Below are 26,014 nucleotides of genomic sequence, written 5' to 3'. Positions count from 1 at the left end.
ATTTGATATGAAGTACAGGTGGTATAAAGGTTATCCGAACATGACCCCTTATGGGATGTTATTAAAATTTCATTTGAATGTACTAGAAGAGATCCTAGAGGTGGTAGAAGACGACAAAGTACCCAGTAATTTATTAAAGCCATTTTGTTTATGACATCAGAACATGGTAGGGAGATGACCATGACAGGAAGTTTGTCTTCAAACTAGCTGCGGAAGCAACACTCAGATCTAAATTAAATTAGACTGCAAAGAGGCGAGTCAAGGACGCAATTCATGTACGGGATAGCAGACTACATGGCTCTTCCCTGTGGAAGTGGGATGCAGAAAATTCCCCTTTCAATCTCCTTTGGGAATGCTGTAGATTTTTTAATGTGCGGAAGAGCTAGGAAGTGTAGCCATAGGACGTTTTGCAGAATCTGCAAAGCGAGCGTCCTACTTAATAACTTAGGTTACCTAGAACACTGACACCCCAGAAAAGAACCCGCTTAATGTAAGTGCATTATAATTAGAAAAGTAGTAATATACTGTACTCTCCCAAAAATCACGTACACTGTAATTTATTTATAAGCATTTTTCGTTTAAAACATACTACAAACACCTTATAGGAAGTGTAATGAAATCTATTCTATTTAAGTGATAAATTTGTTGTAAGCATGTTTATTACTGTAAGATGTGATGCTTTGCTACAGGTCTACAAAAAACAGACATAGACAGGCGGATAGAGAGACAGACAACCTGATTACTATAGGGCATCCGAAGAGATGTGGGCCATAGTGATAAAAGCGTCTACAGATGGCTGGATACCACCTGGAGACGTCAACAGAGGCTTCACAATGAAAGAAAAACAGTGAAAGTGCTTCATAACAAGAGATCCCAGAGGGATCTTGGCGCCCACCAAAGAATGATCTATGTCTGACAAACAAAAGAGGGATCTTTTCTCTGCTTTTCAAACTTTTCGTACAGCTGTACATATTACTACATATGAAATTTGAGAAAGATCCTTCTAGTACTTTCTGAGAAACAAACTTTATTATCAAATTCCAAGATGGCTACCTGTCGGCCATCTTTTTGACTGATCAGCTGAAAATGCAATAGGCACAAAATAAGGTCCTAGGGGAACTTACATATAAAATTTGAGACAGATCACTTCAGTACTTTCTGAGCAAAAGTGGTAACAAGTTTCAACTATCAAAATCCAAGATGGCGGCCTATCGGCCATCTTGTTCATCAATCGGTCCCAAAATACAATATGCACAACTAGACCCCTAGGGGAACCTGCAAATGCAATTTGAGACAGATCCCTTCAGTACTTTCTGAGAAATAGCGGTAACAAACTTCAATTGTCAAAATCCAAGATGGAGTCCTGTCGGCCATCTTGTTTACTGATCGGTCCCAAAATGCAATATGCACAACAAGACTCCTAGGGGAACCTACATGTAAAATTTGAGAGCAATCCCTTCAGTACTTTGTGAGAAATAGTGGTAATAAGCTTCAACTATCAAAATCCAAGATGGCGGCCTGTCAGCCATCTTGTTCATCGATCAGTCCGAAAATGTGATATGCACAACTGTACGCCAAGGGGAACCTGTACATGCAATTTGAGACAGATCCCTTCAGTACTTTCTGAGAAATAGCGGTAACAAACTTCATTGTCAAAATCCAAGATGGCTTCCTGTTGGCCATCTTGTTAACCGATCGGTACCAAAATGCAACATGCATAACCAGGGACCTAGGGGACCATGCACTTGAAATTGGAGAGAGATCTGTTCAGTACTTTCTGAGAAATAGTGGTAACAAACTTTAACTATCAAAATCCAAGATGGCTGCCTGGTGGCCATTTTGTTGATCGCTTCAGTACTTTGTGAGAAATAGTGGTAATAAGCTTCAACTATCAAAATCCAAGATGGCGGCCTGTCAGCCATCTTGTTCATCGATCAGTCCGAAAATGTGATATGCACAACTGTACGCCAAGGGGAACCTGTACATGCAATTTGAGACAGATCCCTTCAGTACTTTCTGAGAAATAGCGGTAACAAACTTCATTGTCAAAATCCAAGATGGCTTCCTGTTGGCCATCTTGTTAACCGATCGGTACCAAAATGCAACATGCATAACCAGGGACCTAGGGGACCATGCACTTGAAATTTGAGACAGATCCCTTCAGTACTTTCTGAGAAATAGCGGTAACAAACTTTAACTATCAAAATCCAAGATGGCTGCCTGGCGGCCATTTTGTTGATCGATTGGTCCCAAAATGCAATATGCACAACTAGACCCCTAGGGGAACCTACATGTAAAATTTGAGAGAGATCCCTTCAGTACTTTCTGAGAAATAGCGGTAACAAACTTCATTGTCAAAATCCAAGATGGCTTCCTGTCGGCCATCTTGTTAACCGATCGGTACCAAAATGCAATATGCATAAACAGGGACCTAAGGGACCATGCACATGAAATTTGAGACAGATCCCTTCAGTACTTTTTGAGAAATAGTGGTAACAAACTTCAATTGTCAAAATCCAAGATGGCGTCCTGTCGGCCATCTTGTTGACCGATTGGTCCCAAAATGCAATATGCACAACTAGACCCCTAGGGGAACCTACATGTAAAATTTGAGAGAGATCCCTTCAGTACTTTCTGAGAAATAGCGGTAACAAACTTTAACTATCAAAATCCAAGATGGCTGCCTGGCGGCCATTTTGTTGATCGATTGGTCCCAAAATGCAATATGCAAAACTAGACCCCTAGGGGAACCTACATGTAAAATTTGAGAAAGATTCCTTCAGTACTTTCTGAGAAATAGCGGTAACAAGAATTGTTAACGGACGGAAGGACGGAGGGACGGAAGGACGGAGGGACGGACCATGGACCACGGACGAAAGGGGATTTGAAAAGCCCACCATCTGATGATAGTGGGCTAAAAAACAGACGTTACAAAATGAGGAATAATATTCAATGAGTAATCATCATCAAACGCCTTATTTAGTGGTAGGATCTCCTGTAGCTGGTAAATAGAATCTGCATTATATCAAAATTACTTTAATAAATAAATAATAATTTCGTAAATAACACAAAAAGTCACTTAGATATTTTTTTTAATTTATTCATCAATGATGCAAAACCTCTTACATACACCTCAAACTCTCTATACATCACTACAGTTACTCTCTTCTTAAAGCCACACATTCTACACTCAATTAACTCACTCTATAAATAGGACTTAAATCCCATTTTTGTAACGATGCATATCCTAGAGTATTACTATTTTAATACCTAAAATTTTCTTAAATTTGATGTAGTGATAAGGGACATAGCACCAAGAAGTCTTGATTTTACATAAATAATGTATAATGTAAATAAATCATTCATATTGTAGAAATACCAATGACACAAAGTGGCCCACACACACTGTTAACAGAATCTGTAAAGCACAGTCTTGTTCAGCACTTCATGCTTTCTTTCTCTGTCCTCTAATTATAAAAGGATGCTTTCAGTCTTTCACTAAACATAGCAATTATTAAGTCTTTCTATTTTACGTGCACTAGTAAGACTTCTTTTGAACACATAAGGCCATTTAAATGTGCAAGTCCCCAGTTCAAAGCACAAGGCTTCTTAATAGTGCACAATTTCAGTTTAGCGAGAAAGCTTCAAGTATAGTGACCAATATTCCTGTTTTTGTTCTGAAGGCTGCAGTTAAGCAGTATACACTAGGAGCAGATCTCGTCCATTTATACGATATACACCAGCCATACATATTAGGACAACTCTATTCACTCATTCTGCTATGTCTGCCGACATCCCTCGTGTTGAGGCGTAGCTGTACGTAGTTCCCTCCACACTGGAGGGAAGGCCCCTTGGAGGTGTTTTCCACACTTCTGACAAGGAGCGGAGAATAAGGTCTTGTAACTGTTGAACCATAGCTGCAAAAAAGAAAAAGGATTAAACAATATCATTAAAAAATAACCTTATTATTTATATCTGTGAATAGCTACTTTCTTGCAGTCTTGGGGTTCTACATTCATTTGTTTGGCACAATCTAGTCAATATCAAGTTTTAAACCAAATTTCAGTTTAACATTGATATGAAATTCTACTGAAATCTCAGTTACCCTTTTATATAAATTTCAACTGAATCTTAATTAAAACGTTAACACGTAATGCTCTTGAATCTCACTTAACTTTACTAGTATGAAGTTCCACTGAATCTCAGTTAAAATCATAAGCACCACCATATAACCTCCCACAGAACGAACATTTATTGATAGATTATTTTATACAGAGGAGAGTAAGGGGTATCCATTTGCATCAGTGAGAGAATAAAAACAAAAACAGTTATATCTTTGACTAACTTACCAGGAAAGAACGGAGACTGAGATCGGGCATCTGAGGATGACAGAAGTGTAGGGTCGCCGCGGTCACCATATCTGTTACCTGTCAATACAGTTACAATATAATAATAGCTCAATCTCCACAAAAAGTCACATTAGCTCAAAGACATCAAAACCGCCCAAAACCTCTTACATTTCACCTCAAACTCTCTATACATCACTACAGTTACTCTCTTCTTAAAGCCACACATTCTACACTCAATTAACTCTCTCTATAAATAGGACTTAAATCCCATTTTTGTAACGATGCATATCCTAGAGTATTACTATTTTAATACCTAAAATTTTCTTAAATTTGATGTAGTGATAAGGGACATAGCACCAAGAACTTAAGTCTTGATTTTACATAAATAATGTATAATGTAAAATAAATCATTCATATTGTAGAAGCACCAATGACACAAAGTGGCCCACACACACTGTTAACAGAATCTGTAAAGCACAGTCTTGTTCAGCACTTCATGCTTTCTTTCTCTGTCCTCTAATTATAAAAGGATGCTTTCAGTCTTTCACTAAAACATAGCAATTATTAAGTCTTTCTATTTTACGTGCACTAGTAAGACTTCTTTTGAACACATAAGGCCATTTAAATGTGCAAGTCCCCAGTTCAAAGCACAAGGCTTCTTAATAGTGCACAATTCCAGTTTAGCGAGAAAGCTTCAAGTATAGTTCCCAATGTTCCTGTTTTTGTTCTGAAGGCTGCAGTTAAGCAGTATACACTAGGAGCAGACCTCGTCCATTTAAACGATATACACCAGCCATACATATCAGGACATCTCTATTCACTTATTCTGCTATGTCTGCCGACATCCCTCATGTTGAGGCGTAGCTGTACGTAGTTCCCTCCACACTGGAGGGAAGGCCCCTTGGAGGTGTTTTCCACACTTCTGACAAGGAGCGGAGAATAAGGTCTTGTAACTGTTGAACCAGAGCTGCAAAAAAGAAAAAGGATTAAAACAATATCATTAAAAAATAACCTTATTATTTATATCTGTGAATAGCTACTTTCTTGCAGTCTTGGGGTTCTACATTCATTTGTTTGGCACAATCTAGTCAATATCAAGTTTTAAACCAAATTTCAGTTTAACATTGATATGAAATTCTACTGAAATCTCAGTTACCCTTTTATATAAATTTCAACTGAATCTTAATTAAAACGTTAACACGTAATTCTCTTGAATCTCACTTAACTTTACTAGTATGAAGTTCCACTGAATCTCAGTTAAAATCATAAGCACCACCATATAACCTCCCACAGAACGAACATTTATTGATAGATTATTTTATACAGAGGAGAGTAAGGGGTATCCATTTGCATCAGTGAGAAAAACAAAAACAGTTATATCTTTGACTAACTTACCAGGAAAGAACGGAGACTGAGATCGGGCATCTGAGGATGACAGAAGTGGAGGGTCGCCGCGGTCACCATATCTGTTACCTGTCAATACAGTTACAATATAGAATTAGCTCAATCTCCCCTGAAGGCACATTTATACTCTACTAAATCAAAGACTAAAACCGCCCAATATAAAATTTCAAGGGTGTACATGAGTTAATAGTTATTATCTGAGCATGATATGTGGACTGATAAAAAGTAAACGATCAGCCTTGTCCAAACGACTTTGACAGGGAAGGAAAGTAAAATGCCATTGTGGGAAGACTTTTAAGAATATAAATGGACTGCGAATCCACCAAGCAAAGGCAAAGTGTATAAAGGTAGAGACTCGGAAGTAGTGCACAGCTGACGAAATAAGACCAAGAAAGAGCAGCATTCATAGCTAATTCATACACGTTCTCGGTATCAATGTTGGAAGGGGAAAAATCGGGACGGCTGCATTGCTAGAAGGAAAAAATAGAGGAACACCTGAAGTTAAAACATGGAGACGAGAAAAGGGAGAAACCTCTGGGGCCAAATGAGAGTCCGTAAACCTTCAAGATATTGTAGACCAATAGATGCAAGGGAACCAAAATGGAAGGAGGTTGCAGAATTCATAAAGAAGGCATGGGAGCACCAGGACCAAACGGCATCCCGTACAAAGTGTAATAGAAATGTCCAAAGCTTCTACAAAGGGTTAGCGCAGTTCAGAACAATCACATTGCTTAATGTGGAAGGAAAATTGTTCTTTAATCGTGTTTTGGCCATGCATATGACAACATATATGACTACTAACGAGTATGTGGATACACCAGCGCAGAAAGGTGGAGTACTCCGTTTTTCTGAATGTGTGGAACATACATGTGTTTTAAGTCAATTGATCAGGGAAACGAAGGTGAACCGTGAAGATCTAAAAATAATATGGCTTGACCTGGCGAATGCGTTTGGTACTGTCCCATACAAATTAATAGAGACAGCTCTGGAACAGTACCATAACCCTGAGAAGGTGAAGAAAATCATCCAAAGCTATTTCCAGGGTATTCATCTGCAATTTACTGTCAAGCGGAAGAAATGGCTGGCAGGCATGGGTTGGGGAAAGAGGCAGAGAGAACATCCTGCTGGCTGTGGTTACGCAGAGGCGAGAGTAGCTAGAAGCCAAGCATCGGAGAGTAGGGACTGATCACCCCTACTGAACCACCATCCAAAGAGAGTTCCAGGATAAGCGTTGAAACCCTCAAAATGGATGGACCAGGCTGATGATGACGACGGTTAAGCAGCAACACCAACAGCTGTATTCAGGTACTATTGTGTAATCTAACTGATACTAAATCTAAATGAAATCTTTTTGCAATATTCTAATTCTTTCTTTTTTTTTTGCACAACATGTTTAGAAATATATGAATATGAAATAGTGATAAATAATTAAAAGAAAGTTAGCTGAGATAAATAATGTTTTATACCCTCATATCAGTCCTGGTTATTGATCATTTATGGATGAGTTTCAACTCTTGACTTCAGCAGTAAGAGTGAATCAAATTTCTTTCCAGTATTTGCTGCTGATAGGCATGTCTTTCTGTTTTCACTATGGCTTATGACTTTCAAATTATTAAGCCCAATGAAATTCGAGTTTATTGAGAAACTACTAGAGAGTCTTTTGACATGACTTACCTTATTAAATACCTGGTACCTGGATCGGGACCACAGGTCAACCTAAACACAAAAAAGCGTACAGACTTGTATGAATAAAACAGAACCAAAATATTACCGGACAACCAACTTGTGTCCACAAGCCCTTGGGACTTAAAGGATAAAATGTAAGGGGTTGCTGTAAAGGTACATAACTTGTGTTTATATTTCTAGAACATGATGGTAGCTGTAAATTTTTAACCTTTAGTATTTTAACCATTATCAGACAAAGTCAGGTCTCCACAGACAAAACTGTCAGCGATATAATTTGTTATAGATAATCTATCCATTTCACTATAACGCAGAGACAAAGTCTTTAAAACAAAAAACAAAAAACAAATTTACATATTAAAGAGTTTCAAAAATATAAAGAATACGATTTTTGCAGTGATCATTTTCACACATGAATTTGTCAGTTGCCTAGCTAGGGACAATCTATACGTATTCAAGCTACCCATTAAATATAATCATGTGACATCACTGCTTCAACAAAATTACTATTTTCTTAATAAAATTTAACAATTATTTTCAGAAACTCAGCTAATTTTATTATAAAGATCACAAACGGGATTTGTTTTTAAAATATCACAATAAATTGCTAGTGTAAGAATTGACTTGCAGTCACTGTTTTTTTCAAACTTTGATTAAAATCGTGGGATATTAATATGATGGGATATCACAATTGTAAAATTGTAATAAAAAATTTGGGGTAGAGAAAAAAATGCTCTTTTATAGGTGGATATGTAGTATAGGCATATTCTACTCTAAGAATCACAAAATGTTGTAAAATGCTCAGCAAGCCTCAGGCTTTACAACATTTTGAGACTCTTGGGTAGAATACTTCTATTCTTATATCTACAAGTACATGGAAGAGTTTTTATGATATATTAGACCAAATGCTGCAATAAATTGGTAGAGAATTGTACAAGAAAAGGAAGAGAAATTTTACCTTTCCATCAGGTGTAAGAAAATCCTCAGAGTATGCCTTGACAATAACTGATTCTATCAGCAAGCCTCGCAATACAATAAGCGCTCTCAACGTGCGAGATAAGGTTATCTGTGGATAGTAAAATTTATTAATCAATAATTAATTGTTTCTCTTGGAATCTCGTTTATTATTGGAAAGATGTTTTGCAAAGATCTTCACACCTGTGAAAATGTGAGGCACCTTCCATCATTATCAACAGAAAATAGAGTAATCAAGATCAATCTGAAATAAATAAGGATGTCTCTGCTGACATGGGGATATATTTAAGTGATCAGTGAAATGGCTATGTCTGTGGAGATCTGTCACTTTGGAAGCAAACACTTCACTGAAAACAATTTTTAAACCATACATGTCTACTGAGTAAGAAACAAGTATGTATACTAAATAACACGTCATACAATAATGTGTTTGAGATGTTAGAACTAAGGGCTGTTCCAGCAAAACATATATGGCACCCAGGGAAGGCACTTTAAAAAAATGGTATGTGCCATGGTGGGTTCAAAATAAAATCACTTCTGCGCCGGGGTGGCATTTCAATAAAATCACTTCTGTGGGTGTGTCTATCTGAGGCACTTTTTAAAATAAAAATGCAAAATTTGTGTTTACGTGTCCAGGGAGACGTCCCAATATCGATGTTATGAAGGTGACAAAATTTAATGCAAAATATTCCCCTGAAATGGCTTGGACAACTTGCACAAGAAGTGTTGGTATTAAGAAGAAATAACATATTAAAAACTGCATCGTGTTTGTCGGTTTTCTTTTATTGGCCACCTAACCATGAAACTAAAAATATACTTGCAGGAATGTCTAAAACATCGGCTTGTCCGGTCCGCCGTACGCCGTGCAATGTCAATGATTTGCATAGATGTTACACATGACATAGTACTCAGGAACATTTAAGAATGATTTGAATGCTATTTAGTTTAAATTGTCACAATAAGTAAATTAGTGTGTTTGAGATACAGTATACTAATCAAGCTGCTATCAGCTAGCGGATACGGTATATGTTAGTCGTTGCAAAATCAATCACATTGCGAGTATACTCAAACTGTATACCTGTACGGTTTCCAGATCACCTAGCTGATGGCTTATAAATATGTTATAAATACGGTGGAATACTGTTGTGACATAACATTGTTGCTTGTTAATTCTGATCATTTAAATAAATCAATTGCACAACACACTTATTAAAGTCCGTAAATAAGTTGGTCAGTTCAGGCATCTTATAAAATCCCAAATGTCGTGTTTGATCTTTTTGCGCCACAGGCCTTCAGCTGGGCACCTACGTTAATTTGCAGTTTCATGTGCAAAAGCTAAATGGGCTAATGTATAATTTTCAACAAATACGGTTTGATTAGGTCACTAACATTGTAGCTTGTTTAATTCTGCAGTAATAAAATTGCAAACACTTAGATTTAAAAAGTCGCTTATAAAGACGCAGGTACTGCTTTAGGTCTTCTTATAATTCAACGTTGTGTTTTGAGCTTTCTTGAAACACACGTCTGCAGCTGGGGTATTCGTATGTTTGTGTATATCTACAACACATTCTCTTACTGACTCCCCCCGTCTCTACAGCCTGTCTCTCCCCTAAAAAAATAACAGTACAGTGTAGTAACTAGAATTGACCGGCCCATAAGTCACTGATTGTTGGCTTGTTCCCCATTGTATACTTCGCGTGTGCTCACAGGGTGTATACATTCGCTTGCTGTCCAGTAGTAAGCCTTGATCTCAGTTCAGTCGCCATTGAATTTTCAGGGCAAGAATGGAAAACAAAGGACAATGTGAGTCATAACTTAAAACACTTTAAATTCAGCCTTAGATAATCCAAGTTTAATAGGTGAGGCAATTGTTTTTTTACAATGCTTTAAATAGCCTTGTATTAACCCAAACTGGAATAACATGCAATCTGTGTGTCAATAACACAGTAGTAATCAACTCCATCCTTTAGATTCTAATTAGTCACTCAGATTCCAAATTCAAACACTTATAACTTATATTGGATGTGGTTACCAAACAAAATGAAATATGGCTGTTGTTTAAAGAAAAATTGCACTAATATTTTTTTTTAATGCTAAACAAAGTGATTTGATAAATAATAAAAGACTTGATTGTTGCATCTTCAGTGTGAAAAGCTATGTATGAAGAAAGTCAATATCCGAATTATATTTACTATCGGATGATTAGAGGACTACTTATATGTTATAATGGTAGATGAACGTATGTTTATATTTACCTGTAGGACAGCACAATGCCCCATAGGACGAGACAGAGTTATTGTCATATCAGACCACAGTCGCTCTAGCTGACTAATACACTGGTCCACACCCCTGAAATACACATCCTCAAAATCATTACTCAGTGTAGAGCAGTTGAGGTTTTATTACTGAAGCCAAAATTAACAAAAACATTTATTCAAAATAGCATTTAAATTTCACTTGAAGAACCTTTAAATCAATTTTTTTTGTAAATTTAAGACATACTGCTTCTGCCGCCAGACGATTTTGGTACGAAGTGGTATAGATGGGACAGATAGGGTATGTAACATTAGATAATTGATGCTATACTGTAAAACATGAAATATTTGGGTGTATTTTAGTTTGTGTTGGTTTTTTTAAGTATTTCTTCTGTAGAAATACTATACCTAATAGTGTTTCCTAAATATATAATCCACAGTTTGTTATTTTTCCAACATCCTTGAAAGCAACGAAAGCTTCTACACAATGCATAGTTACTGTAATACAGTAGCTGAGCACAATATTTTTCCCACTACAACAGTAACTAGGATATTACTATGCGACTCCTCCTCATTTCATGGTGGGAACGTCAAAAATTGAAACTATCGAAACACAAAAATCTCCAGCAGTAAATAAAAAAGAGATCCCAGAGGGATCTTGGCGCCCACCAAAGAATGACCTATGTCTGACAATGGAAGGAGGGATCTTTTCCCTACTTTTCAAACTTTTCCAAACATACAACATATGAAATTTAAGACAGATCGCTTCATTGCTTTCTGAAAAACAGCGGTGAGATCCAAGATGGCCTCCGGTTGGCCATCTTGTTGACCGATCCGAAAGGTGCTATGCACAACTAAATCCCAAGGGGAACCTACGCATGGAATATGAGAGATATCCCATCAGTAATTTCTGACAAATAGCGATAACTATCAAAATTCAAGATGGCCGCCGATCGGAGCGATCCGTCTTAAAATGTAATATGCACAACTAGGTTTCTAGGGGAATCTACATAGGCAATTTGAGAAAGATCCTTTCAGTACTTTCTGAGAAATAGTGGTAACAATCTTTAACTAGCAAAATCAAATATGGCCGCCAGTCGGCCATCTTGTCAATAGATGGGTCTCAAAATGCAATATGCCCAAATAGGGTCCTAGGGGAATCTACCTATGAAATTTGAGAAAGATCCCTTCAGTACTTTCTGAGAAATAGCAGTAACAAACTTTAACTATCAAAATCCAAGATGGCTGACGGTCGGCCATCTTGTTGACCGATCCGTCCCAAAATCCCGTATGCACAGCTAGGGTCCTAGGGGAACCTACATATTAAATTTGAGAAAGATCCATTCAACATTTTCTGAGAAATAGCGGTAACAAATTTTAACTATCAAAATCCAAGATGGCTGACGGTCGGCCACCTTGTTGACTGATCGGTCCCAAAACTCAAGATGCACAACTAGGGTCCAAGGGGTAACCTATATCCAAAATGGCCATGAAATTTCAGAAAAATCCCTTCTGCACTTTCTGAGAAATAGCGGTAACAAACTTTAACTATCAAAATCCAAAATGGCCATTTTGTTCACCGATTGGTCCCAAAATTCAATATGCACAACAAGGGTCCTAGGGGAAACTACATATGAAATTTGAAAAAGATCCCTTCAGCAATTTCTGAGAAATAGAATAGAATTGTTAACGGACGGACGGACGGAAGGACGGACGGAAGGACGGACCACGGACGAAAGGCGATTTGAATAGCCCACAATCTGATGATGGTGGGCTAAAAATGTACCTAAATACTATATTTAGAGAAGACTCACTGTGGAGGAATTGCATGAGCATGAGGTGTCTTTCTCTGTCGCTTGATCGCCAAGGGTTGTCCCCCCTGGTGTGTCCTCTTCAACTGGTTTGGGCTCAAGATCGCACTGGCATAATCTGCTAGCTGATGAACCTGTATTTCAGTGAAAAAAACCATGAAAGATATATGATTGATATGAATTGGAATTGTCATTAACTGTTTTAACACTTGTCAGTAAAGAGGTATAAAATAGATTACATTTAAATAATACAATCTGATATTTGATCAAGACTACATTCTGTTCTTAAAAAATATAATTCATTTACTGTGTCATTCTACATTAACAAAAATTCAGTGTTCTAATTCAGTTTGATACTTTATGAACATTCGAAATACTGTAAACATGGAAATTCAGGCTAGGGGGAATTAACGATAACTACGCAAAGGTCGCTTGATCGGAAAATTTCCTCCACACATAATATTTTGTACATACATGTATATGAACATTATAATTAAAAGTCTGAAAGTGTGTCTTTTGCAAAAATAACAATACTGTGAAAGTGTTATAAATTCAAATCCTGAAATTAAGCACTCACGAAAATATCCACGTTTACAGTATCTGAGTTTGAAATTGTTGCTTGACTTTGATTGTACATGTATCTATAATAGAATAATAAGCAAATTGTGGCATTCAGATTTTAAATCAATCAACAATTTGACAACCACTCCATATACAATTTCCATTCTTTCTTCATAACTGACCAAATATTTAAAACTTGTATATAACTTTGCCATAGTTTAAACTCTGGTGACGTTAAGTTAAAATATACATTTACCTTATTTGTCCACTTGTGGGCATGGGTGATCTGAGAGTAGATTGGAGTTTTGTCATAAACTGGGTCAATACCAGGCAGGGCACTGTTGGGAGCCGTGATGTTCACACTGTTCAGGTTGGGGACAAGTTTTTCTAAGTCACTAAAAAATGGAAAGAAACATGATTACTTTTTTTTTCAGTTTATATTTCCTGGTTATTTATATTCTGTTGGCCACACTAAAAATTAAAGACTCAATCCACTATTATATACAGACATTAAAAAGAACAGTCTGGCAAGGATGGCTAAAGTCGGTAAAAATGCTGTGAATGTATCCAATATAATTTCTTATGAAATAGAAAAATAAAATCTCTCGCCAAAATCTATCTGCGTACGAAGAAATTAATTTAAAGTATAGGAATCCTAAAACGTCCTCCCGGCTGACTATGTCCGTGGTTACATTTACAAGCAGCCTCGCTTTCAATGCTTTCAACTTTCCTTTACTTTAATGGTCAGATCTGGGAAACGTAAGCAGAACTTGTCCGTCGTATTAATATGTGAGAACTTTTGGAAGGCCAATGAACGCATTTAGACTGGTTTTCTTTCCCCGACTATTCACTTTAATATTACACTAAATCTTATAATACATGAAAATAAAATCAGACTTATTTGTGAGTAAGACTGCAGAAACAACTATTACTATGGGGAAAACCCCCTTAAATTGCAATTGTACCGCCTGCCCTGAAAGACAATGAAACCCCTGGACTATATAGGTAGTCGATGGTAGATTGTACTGTTACCATGTCGTTTGAGTATCTTACAAAAGTTAACCCTAGCCTCAGTAGCCTCTATCACATTGACATTTATGAATGATCTGGCCACCTTCATATGGTATATGTATGTTTAAAAATGCTACACCAGTGACAAATGGTATTTTTTTCTTTATCAAAAACATGAACAGACGAATTAGTATTTGTCTTCACTTAGTCACTTAAACACCACTACTGAAAATTTGAGCTTCTTATTTTAATAAAAAGTTATATATAAAAATATTAAAGATAATTAATCATCTCCCCCCCCCCCCAAAAAAAAAAAAAAAATCCAAGGTATTATGCCCTATATGGATTGAAGTACTGAGCAGGCATACATACTCCAAATACAAAACCAGATTTTAAAAAAAATTATTTTTCTGTTAATTAGACATACATTGTACATGAGTAAATATCCTAAAATGACGAGCATCGTTAATGCTCTATCTGCGATGGAGTATCATTAAATAGAATATTGATGCACTTACTATGTTGAACAGCACATTAAATTTTTAGCATTTTATTTTTATGGGCCAAGAATGTATAGTAACTCACTGTAAGTCTATCAGATTCGATTATTTTTACCAAAAGAACACTCTTAAGGATAAGGGGAGACAACTCGAAGAAAAAATATCAATGAATATCAATCCCGAAATTATATGAAAGCTGAAACTAAATTTTGACGTTTTTAAGAATATTATTCCATTTACATACTTATATCCGATCGATGAACAAAGTGCGTGGCCCATAAATCAAAGTCAAATTAGCATTTATCGCTCTATCATGTCAATATTTCATTGTCAAACATGTTCTTTACGACCAAAACATACCTGTAATTATCATTTACGGTCAATAATGCCTTTTGAAGATCGTTTAAAGATGCTTTTTCGTTTCCTTGAGTGATGTGATAACCGTCTGACAAATCAGAAAACACTCGGGTGACGCTTGTTCGCAATTTCTGTGTCAAACATATTGCTTGAGTGAGTCTGTCCACCTCTGTGTCCGCCATTTTCAATATTCTGGAACTCTTTAATTCTTTATAAGAGGTGTTCCGAAAATCCATTGAATTCGACGATAAATCCCGACAGCGTTCGAAAGATCCCGCGATGCGTCAGTGCTTGCACATGTAAACACAAGTTAAGATGAACAAGGATTGATTGTTTTTGATCAATTGATGGCGATAATACCGAAGATATGATGACCATCTGATTAAGGTAAATCCTATGTGTAAGATAAATTATGCACGGTATGGAAAGAGCGAAGCTTTACTTGTTTATTTTATTATTTTCTATCGAAGTCAGTACCACAACTTGTCACTAGCTATCGACGTAATTATCTGGTAATATGTTTGGGAACATTACAATATAATCGAAAGATATTGTTTGATTTTCGTAACATTTGAAAAGTCCTGAATGGATTTTAATTCAGAGCTCTTTTTTAGCTATAAATTTGATGAAAAAAAAATGAAAGTAGTAGATGGGTTATATCCTAGAAATGAAACTGAAAGTAGACTGAGAATGATTAGTCACTGTCTCTTTACACTACTGAACACTACGAGAGACGCCGATGTACCAGACATTAAACCCATTATTCTCAACAAATACATGTCTTATCGAGTCAAATGGAAATCCAATATAAAGCTTCATAAATTCCACGAAATCTCTAATCCTTGCTTTCAGTCTTTGCCCAAATTAACGTCACTGTCAGTGCACAAACACAAAAGCGCTCATGACATACTCATCTAAAGCCCTGAGTGACTTATCCTTCTAATCGAAAATATTGCAGCAAAGATATCACAGCTTCCTGAAACACGTACAACCTAAAAATCATCTCACCAAACATAAAACATGCATACAAGGCACTCACTAGACTCAAACAGGAAAACTGTTCTTCTGTATGGGACCCCTACCACACACACCAGATCACACAAATAGAAAAAATACAACACAGAGCAGCACATACAAAACAGATATCACAATACAATTTCAGTAACAGACGTGATACACCAACTAAAACTACCATCACTACACACATGTAGAATGCAATCAAAATCACACACAAATTAACTATTCGCAGTCAACACACAAATACTCGCCAAAATAGACAGCGAAATGAGACAGGCACACCCACACACATTTAGATTTAGACATATCCTTGCTACCAAAAACACAAATATTCCTTCTTCCCACATACAATGTGGAATCTCTTACATTAAACATGTATTTATAAATCAAGGTGAAGAAATGAGTTCTTGTATAGCATAGATACATGTTCAAGGGTTAGTACCATTGGATGTAATATACATAGATGCTAATCACAGGTGCTTGCAGATCATATAGGCATGTATAAAGTTGCTGTAAAAAGTATAACAGAATATTAGGACCACTGGTTTTAAAGACCAAGGCTGGCAACTCTGCCATGTGGAAATACACACCCACCCTACTTCAATCACCTAAAAACCATATTTATTCCAAATGACGTTTTACAAACTATACAGGCCTGTTTTCAGGAAATGTTTATCTTTCACCTCCTGTATGACACTGGTTACTGACACATTCATCCACACATTGTGACATAGTAATCCGAGAAAACATTGTCAAATTCAGTCGATTAACTCAATTTCTACTGCAATTTGGTGTACAATACAATACTTGCATGTTTCACTTTTAATTATAGTATCTGTGTTGAGTTTTTAGAGATAAATGCAAGAAAAGAAAATTTGATCACTGTCTTAAATTTAGAGAGGGAGGAGTTCTATAGTGGCAATGATAATGTTCAGGTGAATTTTTTTCCGTCAGTTGGTAGCACCAATCTGATTAAAATACATATCCTTATTATCACTATGTTTGATAAGAGGATCTGACAACATCCCATTAGGGGTCACATTCTGGTGACCTTTGGAAGGCCAATCAAATTGCTGCTGCTAGAATCTTGAAAATGCATTCTACAACTGATGTAGCAAGGTGTAGAAAATGCATTTGATATGAAGTACAGGTGGTATAAAGGTTATCTGAACATGACCCCTTATGGGATGTTATCAGATCCTCTATTGAACGGAGTGGTTATAAGGATCTGTATTTTAACCAGATGTTTGGCAGCACTACTGTCAATTAAAGTTTTGAATTATTACAGATCAGCAGGGCTTTGATGCAACTTGGGCATGTCATGATCAAGGGAGGTATTCGGCGGTGATAATGATTTTGTAGTCTTCACTACCAGGACTATGGGTGTTAAAACCCTCTGGCCGGTATTACAGGAGGCTGTAGACTGTAAGAATGTCCCTATAGAGTCCCTCCAAGGGAAACGAGTGGCTGTAGACCTCAGTAGCTGGATCGTCGAGTTTCAGAAAGTGAAGGCCCCAGGAGCCAGCATTCCTAAGAATATTTACATCAGGTATTAAAACAAAAAAACTGATATTTTGTACCATTACAACATATAGATAAAGAATTCTACAAATTTAATTGCTGATTGACAGGTTATAAATGCAGCATAATTAATACTTCATTTTCTCTTTTTCTAAAATTATGTTAATTTGTTACCAAACCCGGCTCTTTTCCATTATTTTCAGATCACTGTACTATCGAACTACAGAGTTATTGGGCTACGGTGTTAAATTAATATTTGTTGCTGATGGAAAAGCCCCAGACATGAAAACGGCAGTCTTAAAGAAGCGTCGAGAAGCCCAATATGGAGAGCAAGCTGGTGCATCTGTCGACACTGGCAGACATCAGTTTAGTTTAATGGCAGCAAAGGTATTGGAAATTGCATTGTTTAATCATTCAGTATTAATTTAAAAAAATACTAAGTAATAATTGTTATCCTTTATGTCTTTCTTTACAATCTCATGTTATCTGTTATCATTGTTTTTAAATCTTGTTTTATTTAATTGTTGTTAATGATAGAATATGTACCCCTAAGTTAATTAAATGTTCATGTTTCAAAGCGAATTTGTAAACTAATCTATTTGATAATTATTGTTAATACAACGAGAACAATGATTGCTGTATAAAAATCCACTTCTTGTATTTTAAGTATAATTTTATAATATGTACGCTAATTAAGATCGTCATTTCCTTCTTCTTGATGTTAATTATGATCAATATTAATGATTTTTAGGTCATCTGACCCAAAGGGTCAGGATGACCTATAGTCGTCATGTTTCGTCCGTCGTCGTCCGCCGTCCGTCGTGTGCCGTGCGCCGTCCGCCATCCGCCGTGCGTTAACTTTTCACATTTTGAACTTCTTCTCAAGTTCTACCAGTGCAATTTGGCTGAAACTTGCATGAAATGATCCTGACATGATCATAACAAAGTGTTGTTATTTTTCGGGTCGATCTGAAATCCAAGATGGCCGCCACAGCCGCCATCTTGAAAACACATTTTGAACTTCTTCTCAAGTTCTACTGGTGCTATTTGGTTGAAACTTGCATGAAATGATCCTGACATGGTCCCGAAAAAGTGTTGTTATTTTTCGGGTTGATTCGAAATCCAAGATGGCCGCCACAGCCGCCATCTTGAAAATACATTTTGAACTTCTTCCCTTGGGCCTCTGGTTTGAAATAAAATTTGTTGAAAGAAATTGAAAATGATCCTGACATGGTCCTGACAAAGTGACACCATATATAATTAATTTTACTATTGCCAAGATAGTCAGATGACCGTTTAGGCCCTTTGGGCCTCTTGTTTTTGTTTGACTTTGGGGATGGGGTGCAGTGGTGTGCAGCAGTTATAGAGTGTTATTTATATAAAAAAAAAATCACCACATCATTTATTGCTTTACTTACAAGTATTTTCAGATTGATTGAATATATTTGACAGTGCAAGGAGCTGTTAACCTATCTAGGCCTGCCATTTCTGTACAGTGACGGAGAAGCGGAGGCCCTCTGTGCTGCTCTCAACGCTCAAGGGGTAGGTAACTCCTGATGAACATTATCAAGGTCTCAACGAAAGGTTATCCTTGTAAGAGGTTTGCACGTGACCGAAGTTGATGTCTTCTGCAACATCAACTAACAACTGTAATACTGTTTCTTACTTTTTTGTAGCTTAACGAATTTAGCAACGTTGCTGTGAAATTTCGTCACGAGTTCTTTTACCAGAGATATTTTTCTTTTAATTTTGTTCGTTATAATAAAATAATATGTGTCAGATACATATAGAATTGTCTACCTGGGAAGAGTTATTTTCTCTCGGGCTTCGAGCTTTAAGGAAATTCCATGTAAATTTTGTGTGATGTCAGTTAAGACTCAAACATACATGTACTCCATCTTAGAATATTACAGAGTTAGCTCCCTTGTGGGTAGGTATAGATTGTCATTATTTTGTGAGTACCATTTCACATCATTTTCTCCAAAAGCTATGATGTTACACTCGCAAGCACATGACGTCACAATACCTACCTGCAAGGGTAGATAACTCTGTAATATGCAAATACAGGAATAGATTAACATGACAATTACGATTTCAATAGACTTTAGAGATTAACATGATTCATTATTTTCCACTGACAGGTGGTAGATGCTGTGATGACCAGTGATGTAGATGCATTTCTGTATGGAGCTAAAACTGTGTACAGAGACTATCGCATCGAGTCAGGGGTTTGTATCATATTCTTTTACAGGCAACGCGAAACGCGAAATTAAGTCACCATAAAAATAAGTTGGTTTACAGTCACATGTATCTTGATAATAAGCAGCAACTTTTTTTCTTATTTGGGTAAATAATCACAATATTCATGTTATGGTTCCCTAATAATAGCCCCATTTGATACGTTTGTTAAGCACTCTAGATGCTAATTACGTTAAATGTGGTAATATTGTATTCTTTGTTTTCAAGGAACATGTGGTTGATGTTTACACTATGGAGAAGATTGAGGAGAAGTTGGGCCTAGACCGGAGGTCCATGGTGGTGACAGCTCTCCTGGTAGGCTGTGACATGTCTGACATAGGTGTTGAAGGAGTGGGAATCAAGAAAGCTTTGTCCTTAATCGACCACTTAAAAAAGCGTGGGACAGATCCCCTTGACAGGTAATCTGTATATTACAGAGTTGTCTGCCCTTGCAAGTAAATATGTATTTTGATGTTATTTGTGTGCAAGCATAATGTCTTTTTAAAGAAAATGACATGAATTTTGCTCACAAAATAATAACGTCACAATGGCTACCTACCTGTAAGGGAGGTAACTCTGTAACTAGCAAAGACGGAATATAAAATATGTAAAACAAATTATGTCGCGAGTGATAAAATCGTAGGATTCTGTATTAATTGGGATAACTGATGACACCTTTGGCATCTCATCCTCATCACTTCATACTTTTTGGATTTTCACTTTACTTCACATATTACATATATAATTACAAATTAATAAATATTTATCAAAATAATGATTATTTTGGATATTTTGAACTTAAGGGTCATTAGCTCAAGATTATGGTCACTCACTATTTCTAGAAAAACATTGTTAGCATATTAATTGCCATTATTTATAATGTTTCTTTATGGGAAAAAAGTTGTGGAAACTGGCAAAGAACATGTATTGCTTCAGCAATATTTGTATTACATTGTAATTAACTTTAATCATTAGGTCTACTGGCAGACTAGGATCATTTTTAGTTCCTTGAAATAAGATTTAATATGCAACTTTTTCTGTGACCAGGTTGATTGGGTGGAGAAATAATGACGAGTTGGACATAACGAAGAATTGTAAAGGCAAAGGTAATTAAAAATTGTTTTATACATGTTAAAGTATAGTTTAGAAATTAAATGCAGAGACTGTAAATGTGGAAGTTTATGTAAGGGGCAAATGAATACTTCTAATTACGCATCTTTGTAGCGTAAACATTTTTTCTGCACATAATATTTTTGTGTCTATATATAAGTCTATATGTTGTAAAAGGTTAATAATCAGATTTCTTGAGAAAATATTAAAGTTGCAAAATATTTACACATGCAAATCGCGAAATTAAACACTTTGGAAAATATTCAAGTTTACAGTAGAATGGTATTCTATATAATTTAGAAAGTGTACAGTTGTGGTTTATGTATTAATATTGGTATACAACCAGTGAAAATGAAAAAAAAAACATGAAAAAAAAAAAATATATAAAAACTTAATTTATCTTACATCAATTGAGAAACAAGTTATACAACAATGTAAATCACTCTCGATGGCCTGGATGTTAGCCTGGGAGGGGTCTTAGTGTGGGAGGAAACCGGAGTGCCAATAGAAAACTCACGTGATCAGGCAGGTGACCCCTAACCTTTTCATGTCCGTACCGGGGATCAAACCCCGGCCGACTAGGTGAAAGGAGAACAGCTTAACCACTACACCATTGATTTGTTGTGTAACAATAACTTATTCAGTACATAGACGGTACTTTCCAATTCATGTGGAAAAAATGTTTAAAAAAGTAATTTGATTGTAGGTGAGAAATCCCTTTGGCTCAAAGAACACAAATTAGAACTCAACATTAGAGCAAAGGCCATGGCAAATGAATCCTTCCCAAACCAAGAGGTACAGTGACCACCATTTGTGATGTAAACGTATAGCGAATTTTTACAATTATTTATCTGGTTGTGTAAAATCAAAATGAAAATATTATACAAATATTTCATGGGTTACTGTGCTCTAGTTCATAATATTTAACCCGAGGTGATGGTAACAAATGTTATATTGCACGAGGCCAAAGGCCGAGTGCAATATAACATTTGTTGATTACCATCACCGAGGGGTAAATATTATGAACTAGAGCACAGTAACCATGGAATATTTGTTTTATTACATAATCACCAGTTTTTCAGTTGAATATTTTTTTTTATAAAACAAATACGACAATCACTTAACAAAATCATCAACACCGTACCGTATGGAAAAAACCACTTAATATCCTATTGAAGATTGACGTATAGCCCACGTACGTCACGTTGTAACTCCGGTTTGGATGTCTCATTGTCTGTTTTCACATTATTAGACCTGCTTGCAGCCTTTTGATCTAATACATTCATCGTGTCCGTCCTTTACTCGGTACAGTAAACGTCTACATGACATGCTTGATTCGAGATCTATAAATCCAGCGCGAAATTGAGCGTGAACCTTTGTGACGTCATAATAACGTAACTCACTGTTACTCGCAATTCCTCGGAAGTTTTCTACAAAACTAAACAACAACAGCGAGATGTTCCTAAAGCCGTGCAATATAACATCTCGAATCGTGCAATATAACGTTTCCATGGTATTGTGCAATATAACTTCGAACTGTGCAATATAACAAGGTTTTATTGAACGGTCGGTGTAATAGTTGAAAATATTATATTTCTTCATATATAGATTGGTGTAAACAAATTATGAAATAAAATGTGATAGTGTACAATATCCAGCATCCAGATCTTGGGATGAAATTCATACCATTGCATGTGTGATGACTCTAGTTCTAATACCAGGTAATTGCAGGGTTAGACGTTTTATTATGTCCCAAAAGTAGGTCATGGTGGCCTATTTTTTGACTGATGATTTACATCAAAGTAACATGTTTTGTGTGTTCTGCACCTACATATACTTTATAGATAATAGTAATTCACCATTTTGACTTCTTCCATGTTAATCACTAAAAAAAGATTCTGTCTTATTGATAATCAGATTAAGAAATTTCAAAATGAACTAAAGAAATGTTGAATTTGGTCGCAATCAAGTGGTTTCATAAAATGCCTTGTAATCCTAAATTCAAGCTAGATTAGTTCTCATAGGCAAAGATATTTTAACCTTGCAATATATTCATTACAAATTCGAAAAGTGGTTTTTTGCAGTTTTCTAAATTTAAATTGCTTATTTTATAACCAGTTTTTAACTTCATTGAATTTTATTCCTTATAGGTCATCGACGAGTATATAAAAGGCCATCGACAACTGGAGTCCCCACCATCGACTTTCAAACCAATTGATATATCAGGTGTGAAGATATTCATGACCAACTACTTCCCATCGACCAATTCCAAATTGGGGGAGTTTTACTCTAATTTTGCTTCTGTCCTAGTCCAACTTCAGCTTCATGACATGAATGAGTTCCTAACACCAGCCACCACTCTTAAACCATTAAGGTAAGAATTACAAGCAAAGATACGGTCAAACTTGTCAAATAAGACCACCTAAAGGACAAAGAAAACCTGTCTATAAAGACCACCCAAGGGGCAAGGAAAACCTGTCTATAAAGACCACCCAACGGGCAAGAAAAACCTGTCTATAAAGACCACCCAACGGGCAAGAAAAACCTGTCTATAAAGACCACCCAAGGAACAAGGAAAACCTGTCTATAAAGACCACCCAACGGGCAAGAAAAACCTGTCTATAAAGACCACCCAATGGGCAAGAAAAACTTGTCTATAAAGACCACCCAAGGAACAAGGAAAACCTGTCTATAAAGACCACCCAACGGGCAAGAAAAACCTGTCTATAAAGACCACCCAATGGGCAAGAAAAACCTGTCTATAAAGACCACCCAAGAGACAAGGAAAACCTGTCTATAAAGACCTCCCAATGGACAAGGAAAACCTGTCTATAAAGACCATCAAAGAGATAAGGAGGGTGTGACAAGGAAATCACATTCATGAACTCCCCCAAGTAATGTGATTTCATTGTCACGCCCTCAAAGGTATAGGAAATTGAAACATGCCTGTTATATTGGGAAATTACAGCTGAAAAATAATAGCTAGATTATATTTTTAGAATTTTCTAGTGCTAGCAAGATTTTTTAATCTAATTATTTGAGGTTATATAAAACTCATGCAAATACTCAGAGGTGAAATAAGATAGTGTGGTCCAAATATTAATTAAAAGCCAATTATTCAATTAATCATTATACAAATAGTTGGAGTCCTCTGCATACAAAATGTATTGTTAATACAATTCATGTTATATGTTATAGAACGTTTGATTAGAACCAACATAATATATTTCAATAATTATTGCAAACAAGTTTCAAGTAATTATTAGTACTTTCCTGCACAACTATAAAATTTCGTAATTTTCATATAAAGACAAGGTCCTAAAGATCATTATTTGCGGATTTAAAAATTAAATTGAATTTTCTATCAATATAAATGATGTAGATATGTTGATTCCCAGAGATAAACTTCTGTGAATTTACTTTCATTGCGGAATTCACAAATTCAAAATAAATACATTGGTTCACAATAGATCAACTCAATATATGACAATATCATCCTTGTCTATTACAGTAATTAAATATAAAAAAAATAAAACTTAACGACCTTCCTATAGTACTTTTGCCATGTCCTGATGGTTCTTCAGGAATACATATAATTATCATATTAACTGTACCATCTTTCTTTATTCTATTAATAGAATCACACACAATCGCATCAGACATGGAAAGCCTAACCTAGAAGTTCAATGGTCTAAACTGGGTAAGTCTTTAATATTCACATCACAGAAACGTGGACATCAGTGCCTCCTTGTCATTAAAAGTCAATGAATTAATTGCCTTGCATCCAAATGATGTTCATAAAAATCAAAATCAAATGAATGTCAAAATCTGTTGGTAACGATATAAATGTATATGTATAGTGAACTCACACCAGAATTATAAATAAAAAAAATATAAAAAAAGTTAACAGTTTAGCATGAAAGTTGCTTGCTAATTATACATAGCATAGAAATACATGTAGTGATATTAGTTAGAATAAAAGAAATTTCTTAAAATGTACAAAGAGAATCAGGTGTTTCAGAATAATAAGCATCCATCACTGGGTTGCCATGTCTCTCTGTCCTGTCTCACTCCACTTTGATATCTGTGCATGTCCTACTTGTGACAGTCCTACAGACATTTTCTAAATGTTTAATTCAACCATGTCCTTGGTCAGATGAAGACAGAGAAACAAAAGGTGACTTCTACAGTGTTTTATCCAAGACTGATACCTTCAAGAAAAAATTTCCTGATATGGCAGCTACATTTTCACAGGAAATTGAAGATAAAAAACGTAAGTTTGAAACCAAGATTTGCTGGGTTTTTTTTTCAATATGAAATATGTTTTAAAATTAGTTCCAGATGTTTAAGATTAAAAATTTATTAATTGCTATAATTCTAATTTTGTTTTGTTGTCCTACCTTCAATGATAATCGAGGAAGGCAAGACTAAGATTGAAAAAGTATTTGTTTTGGTGGCCACAAGAATAGAAATATTCATCTTTTGGATTTTATATAATCATGCAAATTAAATAAATGCTAAATTCTTATTACGTTTTTGATTTCTATTTCTTATTCAGATGGAAAGAAAGCCAGCGTGAAGAGAAAGTCTGAACAATTGGAAGGAAAATCCACTAATCCTACACTTAAAAGCTTTTTTCCAATTAAGAAAAAAGCTGTTGACAATAATTAAGGTTGGGCAAAACTTAAGAAATAAGGTTGATAACACTTTTCAGTAAATATAGAAAAAAAATTAATATGCATGTACTGATAGTTACAACTGGGCAGCTGCTAGTCACATATTTTAGTCATTGCCAAAAAATATCTGAACATTTTGATCAAAATAATTTTTGTTACCAAAACTAATGTCATATTGGTATGTATATTTACAATACGATAATTAACTTTTGATATGGACCAACATTTTACAATTATCATTTTGATATTAGCTAAAAGTTCATAATTTCGAAAGCCTTGCATATATGCATGGACCAAAATTTATAGATATAGTATGTGCATTGTTAATGTCTTAAAGTTTGTAATAGAGCTATAAAATTTTATTTTTAAATCAGTGATTTGAATCAGAAATGAGTACTGATAAATGTGCATTTTAGATGAAGATGTTGAAAATTTATATTAATTAAGTTTGTATTAATATATTTTACACATATAAATTAGTCTCTCCTTTTAATTTTTAAGCAATATTAGTGCTAAAGATGTTAAAACCTGAACCTTTAGGAGCGA

The 26,014-nt window shown here is 35.6% G+C and overlaps 2 protein-coding genes across 3 annotated transcripts; one reads left to right on the top strand and one right to left on the bottom strand.

Moving 5' to 3' along the window:
- Positions 1–3,079: 3,079 nt before the first annotated feature.
- Positions 3,080–15,094, bottom strand: LOC138333100 (mediator of RNA polymerase II transcription subunit 27-A-like). Of its 2 annotated transcripts, none has more exons than XM_069281233.1 (8): positions 14,910–15,094; positions 13,295–13,433; positions 12,481–12,611; positions 10,667–10,760; positions 8,395–8,502; positions 7,428–7,469; positions 4,350–4,427; positions 3,080–3,917 (listed from the first exon to the last, which is right to left on the bottom strand). In XM_069281233.1, the coding sequence occupies exons 1-8, from the start codon at positions 15,086–15,088 to the stop codon at positions 3,780–3,782; spliced, it is 909 nt and encodes a 302-aa protein (XP_069137334.1). In that variant the 5' UTR covers positions 15,089–15,094; the 3' UTR covers positions 3,080–3,779. The 2 variants fall into 2 exon arrangements, with proteins under 2 accessions (XP_069137334.1, XP_069137333.1); XM_069281232.1 differs by lacking the exons at positions 3,080–3,917; positions 4,350–4,427 and adding exons at positions 4,528–5,316; positions 5,745–5,822.
- Positions 15,095–15,156: 62 nt separating this feature from the next.
- Positions 15,157–25,743, top strand: LOC138333099 (flap endonuclease GEN homolog 1-like). Its single transcript, XM_069281231.1, has 12 exons — positions 15,157–15,293; positions 17,212–17,472; positions 17,648–17,831; positions 18,897–18,986; positions 19,586–19,672; positions 19,911–20,101; positions 20,730–20,788; positions 21,499–21,587; positions 22,943–23,166; positions 24,431–24,492; positions 24,949–25,065; positions 25,351–25,743. Exons 2-12 carry the CDS (start codon positions 17,303–17,305, stop codon positions 25,461–25,463), a joined length of 1,386 nt encoding a protein of 461 aa, XP_069137332.1. The 5' UTR covers positions 15,157–15,293; positions 17,212–17,302; the 3' UTR covers positions 25,464–25,743.
- Positions 25,744–26,014: the final 271 nt, after the last annotated feature.

The sequence above is a fragment of the Argopecten irradians genome, chromosome 10, assembly GCF_041381155.1.
Source record: "Argopecten irradians isolate NY chromosome 10, Ai_NY, whole genome shotgun sequence".
Classification (NCBI taxonomy): domain Eukaryota; kingdom Metazoa; phylum Mollusca; class Bivalvia; order Pectinida; family Pectinidae; genus Argopecten; species Argopecten irradians.
Note: the sequence above shows the minus strand (reverse complement) of the source record. Positions and strands in the feature narration are given on the sequence as shown.